This window comes from Tupaia chinensis, unplaced genomic scaffold (assembly GCF_000334495.1).
Source record: "Tupaia chinensis unplaced genomic scaffold, TupChi_1.0 Scaffold145367_1, whole genome shotgun sequence".
Classification (NCBI taxonomy): domain Eukaryota; kingdom Metazoa; phylum Chordata; class Mammalia; order Scandentia; family Tupaiidae; genus Tupaia; species Tupaia belangeri.
The window spans coordinates 613,269-620,477 of NW_006205228.1; the positions used below are offsets into that span (position 1 = coordinate 613,269).

Below are 7,209 nucleotides of genomic sequence, written 5' to 3' on the forward strand. Positions count from 1 at the left end.
CAAGATCCCGAGAGAAGAATGGAGGAGAAGGGATTGTGGCATGGCCATCCCCCCCCGGGGGGGGGGGTGATTTCTCACTTTCTGTCTCTCTGTCTCTCTCTGTCTTTCTGGTGAATGCACATGCCCTATAGCAAAAACCTCTCAAAAAAAAAAAAGAAGTAGTTTGTAATGATGTTACATATATTCCCTCAAGAAATTGATCAAAGTTTTTATGTAGTTGGCAGATATTTTAATGTGAACTCTGAAAAGTAGTCTCAGTGAATATTGGTATTGTTTACCTGGACGAAATGAGTCGTTTCATTTTGGAAATTTAGCTTAATACCAAGACATTTCTGTATTTTACATATTATTTGACTAAAAATTTATCTCTCTGCTGCTATATTTCATGAAGTGTTTATAAATTCCAACTATTTATTCAGTAGCATAATATTATTTTCAACAAAATATGAATAATGCTTTGTCAGCTGTTTGAAAAGAAGTTCCAGTAAAGCTACCCTTTTAAATTTGTATGTGAACTAAATATACAGAAAATACTGTTCATGATATATACCTAGTATACTCTAAAGTAAATTGGTTTCATCCTTTATACAGAGTAACCAAATGATAAAAATAAATAAAAGAGTAGGTATTTCTCTATGTTTGTTAAAAAAGAGGTTAAATTCTACCCACCAATCTTGATATAATTGACTTATATAACCCTAATTAACTCAATCAATATAAAACAACTGTACTGCTTTTTAAAATTAGAATATTACAAAATATAATATGCGGCTTCTTGTATGCATTTACAAGTAAAACAATGGACTCCTAACAAATTAACTTTTTTAAAATTTTATTTTATTATTTTTTTATTTGGCCAGAGAGAGACACAGAGAAAGAGAGGGAAAGTAAGAAAGCAAGCCACCAGGTGCAGGACTTGAACCATGGTCAGCCATGTGGGAATCCAGTGCCTTAACCACCACACCACCTAACAAGTAACTTTAAAGTATAAAGCAGAATCTCAATTTACCATAGTGAAAAATGGCTTAATCAATAAAGTGTACCAGGACAACGGGCTATCCATTTGGGAAAGTACATGGTTTGATTCCTATCTCATTCCTTATAGCTAAACAAACTCCATATTTAAGGATAGACTCTGAAGTCAGCATAATCCTAGGAAAAGAATGAGTTATTTCAAATAATCTCAAGCAGAAATACAAACTCAGCAAACATAAAAAAATTAGACTGATGAATTTGACTATAATCCATTTCGAATATATTTTATTTAATACAATATACAATTTTACAAAAGAATCAGTACGGGTTGGTCCCATGGCCTAGTGGTTAAAAGAGGCTGGAACCCACGTGGTTGACTAGATGGTTTAAGTTCCAGACTCAGAAGCTTAAAAAACATGCTGGACATATGTGTGTGTGCCTGCCCCAAATCCTGACTGGATGAAGAAATGGAGAAGGGATTGCAATGTGATCATCTACTATTGGGAGGTGCTTTCTCTCTCTCCCCCATCTCTCTGTCTTTCTGGCAAGCACACAAACCCTCTGGCAAATTGGAAAAAAAAAAAAAAAAACACAGAATCAATAAATTGGAATAGCTATTTTTTTGTTTCCATATGGACATATACACTTAAAAATTGTAAGTCTTTCTCTGATGTATCCTCTATAGCTAAATTTAGTCAAGCTGTATTCTCGATTCATGCTTCCCTATTTCTGCATCCCCATTAGATGTCCTTTTCATCTTTCTGTCCCTGGCTAGTACATTGTTAAGACCTCTCCTCAGCTATTCCTAGAGTATATCAAACCATAAAAGAATGACCCCAAAGTAACGGAGACATGCAAATAGAATACCTAACATTTCATAAGAAATGCTTTTCCAAAGGTATGACAATTAACCTCTACTAAGACAAAAATAGAGTTTTCCAAGCCAAGAAAATAGGGAATGGTAATAAACAGTATTTGGGGAATGGGGATTACATGTGTAGTGGAGGATGACATAGCCACATATATTCTTTTTTTTTTTTTAAGAATTATTTATTTCATTGTATTTTTTATTATTGCTATTTTTAAAATTTGCTATAGGGCATATATACTCACCAGAGGGGGAGAGAGAGAGTGAGAAAGCAAGCCACCAGGTCTGGGACTTGAATCATGGTCAGCCATGAGAGAGTCCAGCTCTTGAACCACCAAGTCACCTACTGGGCCCACAGCCAAATATATTCTAAACAGACAATGCAAGATTGGCAAAGCATAATGGTTTATGATATAGAAATAGTCATTAGACTCAATTTACAGAGTGTCATCCAGGAATTATCTTGACAGTACAAAGGGTATCTGATCATATCTGTGTTTTTAAGAGATGAGCTATCCAAAACAGAGTGGACTGAGGAGAAGACAAATTAACGACAGAAAGACCGATAAGCACACCAAGTACAAGCAGCAGCATTTTAAATAAACATATTTTAAATATGCAAGATTGCATTTTGAGCAAGAGAATCAGTGTGACATCCTCAAGGTGACAAAATATTTTTAGTTTTTCTATTTAATTTCATACATTTAATAATTCATTCAAATCCATTACTTTATTTAAATTATGCACTATTGCAGATATTGAGAATACAGCAGTGATCAAAACAGATTAGAACGATCCTGTCTTCACAGAGTTTATATTTTTATATTCAAAGCAAATACTCCAAAGGGGTACCCCAAACTGCCAAATTAAGGCAAAGTTAGAATAAACAGACTTGCACAGGGAACAGATTAGAAGTTTTATTAAACAAAGAATTTGTTTATATTTAATAAGAATTCACTAATTTCTTTTCTTTTTTTATTCTTAATTTTATTATATTTTTATTTTATTTATTTCATTATTTTTAAACAATTATTCACATGTTTAAATGTTTTTACCTCATAATCATTTTTTTCATTTTATTTTCTTCCATACATTCAATCACATTATTATTTATCTTACAAAATGGTATTTCAACAGGTGAACATTTCTCCCTAGTACTGTTGATAAAGCTACAAAATATCTTCAACAGATAATACCATACCTCTTTGTGCCATTACCAGGAGTTGAGTTGAGCAAGACAAATAGATTTTCTTCTCTCATTCCCCATGTTGAAGCAGAATGACAACAAATGTAAGTAATTTTCCCAAATTACTAAATGGCAGTAGAGTGGCATAGTGTTTAAGGTGTTAGACTCCCACACGGGCAACCAAGTTCAAGTCCTAGACTCAGTGGCTTGAAAATCAAGTCAGGCATATGGGTGTGCCTGCCCAAAATCCCAGGAGGAGAATGAAGAAGGGATTGCAGTGTGGCCTTCCCCCAAGAGGCGTGATTTCTCACTTTCCCCCTCTGTGTGTCTCTCTCTTTCTCTCTCGGACAAGCGCATGCTCCCTATGCCAAAAACCTAAAATAAACAAATGAATGAATGAATGAATGGCAATAGAGAGGCAAAACTCAACCTGGACACTCCTTAGGTCTGTCTCTTGCCTCTCCCATGAGTCCTATCTCAGCTTAAAACACACAAAAATAACTAAATCCACAAGGTCCAGGAAATGGAGTTTATTTGCTGCACCAAACAATGAATGGTAGGTAGGGACATACTAGGGATTACTTAACAACAATATTTCTAGTACTGATGGAAGGAAAGCTCCCTGCACCTTTCTATAAACTGTCAGAAATGTATTTAGTTTTAGGCATGTGATAACATTTTTATTGCCAATAGACTAAAACTTAATAATGCAGGGAGTATTGTATTAGAGACATGTTTGTAACCTGATGAGAGAGTCTTAATCTCCTTGGGGCCTTAAGCTTTTAGAAGATACACGTAAAGTACTACAGGCATCAGACAAAACAAAACAGATAAAGCAATGAGAATCATTAGTACCCATGGAAGTATTCGTTTTACAGCTGGCGGGCCACTGTCAACACTGCCGCCATAGCCTGTGTACAGGCAATAGGGTGGGGACCACCCATCAGCACAGTGGCAGTGATGCTTGTTATTGCAGACTCCGTTCATATTGCAGATCTCAGGAAAGCAGTCTTGTGGCAGGACAGACAGACTGACACACTTCCTGTGGATGCAGATCCTTCCTGGACCACATGCAGTGCCATCTTTCACTTCACCAATGTCAGATGTATCCATACCTAAATGATGGGCGACACCCCAGCAAATGACACCATTGATGTTAATGTGTTGCAAGGCAAAATGATCTTGAAGACTGGGAATATTGCTCACACCCTCACACTGAACTCTCCCACAAAAGATATCCGCAGCATTACATTTGTGGAATGTCGTGCCATTTATACCACAGTGGCCAAAACGATTTCCCTGGGAGTTGATTTCTTTGTAGCAGTTCTGAGGTGCACTCTTCGCATCTTTGCCAAAGATCTCCTTGCACTGTTGGTCATGGTTATTACATCTCTTCTGATAGCAGTAGGCATTGTCACTACAGGGGATCCCATCCTGCACGTAGCTGTCTTCTGGACATTGATGGGATGTCCCATTGCACCACTCTGGAAGGTCACATTCATTGACCTGTCTCCTACAGGGTGCCCCTGATGGCATGAACTTACAATCTTTGCAACACAGCCCAAAAGCACAAGCGGCCCCGGGCCTCAGAGTGCAGTTCATCAGACAACAGGGATCTTGTTCACACTGCTGTATAGAGCCACAGTCACACTCCTCTTCTCTTTCAACCACACCATTCCCACAGCGCTTTACCATAAAGATTTTCCCTGGTCTTGGACTGTCATGCAGACATGATCCCTGGTTGGAAGTGGTCTTCATAAAGTCCGCATAACTGCAGTTGGTGAATCTCTCTGATGGTACTCTGAAAGCATTCATAATGCAACCTATTTCCCCACAAACACAGAATTTCTCATCATGCTGCATACCCAGCACATGACCTAGTTCATGGGCCACAGTATTGGCAAAAAGAGACCAGGGGTCTCCTTGGAAATTATCAACTCCACAATCAATAGGAGGGCGACATATTCCTGCAACATAGGCTAGGCCAAGTATACTTATAAATGAGCTTTTTATAAATATATGTGCCGCATCATACTGTAGCTGGGAAAGACTGATTTGTTTCCAGCGTGCAAAGTCTTGCAGAACCTGTTCTATGGTTGTCATTGGGAAAATATTCCCTTGATTCCAAATCTCAATCCCAATCAAAATCACGTATGTGTTCAACTGCTGATACATGGAATCCACCATGTTCACCACGAGAAATACATCCTCCTGTACCTTTGAGAAGTTGCTTTGGGAGTAAATGAAAAAATCATGGTCTACCACCACAACCAGCTCCAGAAACCATGCATGGGTCCACCAGTCACCAGACGAATTTCGTTTCAGAGCTGAGTTCTCAGCCTCTTCAGATTTCAGAAGTTGGTGTGCTATTTCCTTCTCTGCTAAGCCACACTTCATGGGTGGGAATTGTGTCAGATTACTGTTTATCTTATAAACCAGGTGTTCAAATGTGGCAGAATGCCTTATGGGCTCGATTTCATACGTGAGGTCATTTATCTGTAACACTCCTCGAAAGCCCCCAAAACAGGTACTGAGAACAGCCAGGGACTTAGGGGCACCCTCCACATAACCGTGATAATAACAGTTATCAGGGACATACGGCTGGTCCTGGAGGAGGGCATGCTGCTCCGTGTAGGTGAACACTGGGAAGTGTCTAGAAACCAAGAACTTTTTCACTCTCATGTGGACAGTGTGTCTCTGGCCCTCAAACCACAGGCTATAAGAGAGCCATCCTGGAACCTTTGCTCCTCTGTCCCTGTTGGTCACCTTCAAGGGGATCACTACCTCTGCGGAGCTGAAGTACTGGGAGGACCCAGCCTGAGAGAGGCTAGAAGAGGATAGAGACAACCCAAACCAGAGCAGCAGGAGAGTGACTGTCATTGACACTCCAACCTCCACATCCACCATTATGGAGCCATTTATCCAGAGCAGAAGAGGGCAGAGCATGCAAGGCCTGACCCTCCTGGATGTGTGTCCTGGAGTAGCTGGACCATCAGAGCTGCTGTGCTGAAAGTGAAAATAAAGAGAAGGGTGGGAATGGTGGTAAGATTGGGTAAGGAGTGAGGAAAAGAATAAAATGCAAAAACTGGTTGGTGAATCAAGAAAATTATTTGGATTTGCCTTCAGTAAATGGGTACAGAGGTACAGGAGAATATCTAAGGCAATACTGGCCATATACTGATAGTCATTGAAGTTGCCAGTGAGTATTTACACAAGTATCTCAATCTTTGGAGTGGTATAATAAAAAGTCAGGTCAAAAGTAAAGTAGCATAAGAGCAGGCTGATTTTTAAAGCTCAATTTGTCTGAGATAGTATTGATTGACGCCTCTAGTCCTTAAATAACTAGTACTAGTGTCCCCTTTGACTATCAAAATTGGAGACATCAAAAATAATCAACATAGGGACAAGCAGATGGTATAAGGGTTATGTTGCTGGACTCCCACATGGTTGACCATGGCTTGGCACCTGGACCTGGTGGCTTAGAACTCATACTGGGCACATATGCATTCATGCCCAAAATCCCAAGAGGAGAATGAAGTGGGGATTGCAGTGTGGTAATCCCCTAGAGGGTGATTTCTCACTTTCCCTCTCTGTGTGTCTCTCTCTTTCTCCCTCGGACAAGCGCATGCTCCCTATGCCAAAAACCTAAAATAAACAAATGAATGAATGAATGAATGGCAATAGAGAGGCAAAACTCAACCTGGACACTCCTTAGGTCTGTCTCTTGCCTCTCCCATGAGTCCTATCTCAGCTTAAAACACACAAAAATAACTAAATCCACAAGGTCCAGGAAATGGAGTTTATTTGCTGCACCAAACAATGAATGGTAGGTAGGGACATACTAGGGATTACTTAACAACAATATTTCTAGTACTGATGGAAGGAAAGCTCCCTGCACCTTTCTATAAACTGTCAGAAATGTATTTAGTTTTAGGCATGTGATAACATTTTTATTGCCAATAGACTAAAACTTAATAATGCAGGGAGTATTGTATTAGAGACATGTTTGTAACCTGATGAGAGAGTCTTAATCTCCTTGGGGCCTTAAGCTTTTAGAAGATACACGTAAAGTACTACAGGCATCAGACAAAACAAAACAGATAAAGCAATGAGAATCATTAGTACCCATGGAAGTATTCGTTTTACAGCTGGCGGGCCACTGTCAACACTGCCGCCCTAG

The 7,209-nt window shown here is 39.3% G+C and overlaps 1 protein-coding gene across 1 annotated transcript; it reads right to left on the reverse strand.

Annotated features, from left to right (window-relative positions):
* Nucleotides 1-3,529: 3,529 nt before the first annotated feature.
* Nucleotides 3,530-7,203, reverse strand: ADAM21 (ADAM metallopeptidase domain 21). The gene is made up of 2 exons (XM_014583984.2): nt 7,155-7,203; nt 3,530-6,035 (listed from the first exon to the last, which is right to left on the reverse strand). The coding sequence occupies exon 2, from the start codon at nt 5,973-5,975 to the stop codon at nt 3,804-3,806; it is 2,172 nt and encodes a 723-aa protein (XP_014439470.1). The 5' UTR covers nt 5,976-6,035; nt 7,155-7,203; the 3' UTR covers nt 3,530-3,803.
* Between the last annotated feature and the right edge of the window lie 6 nt (nt 7,204-7,209).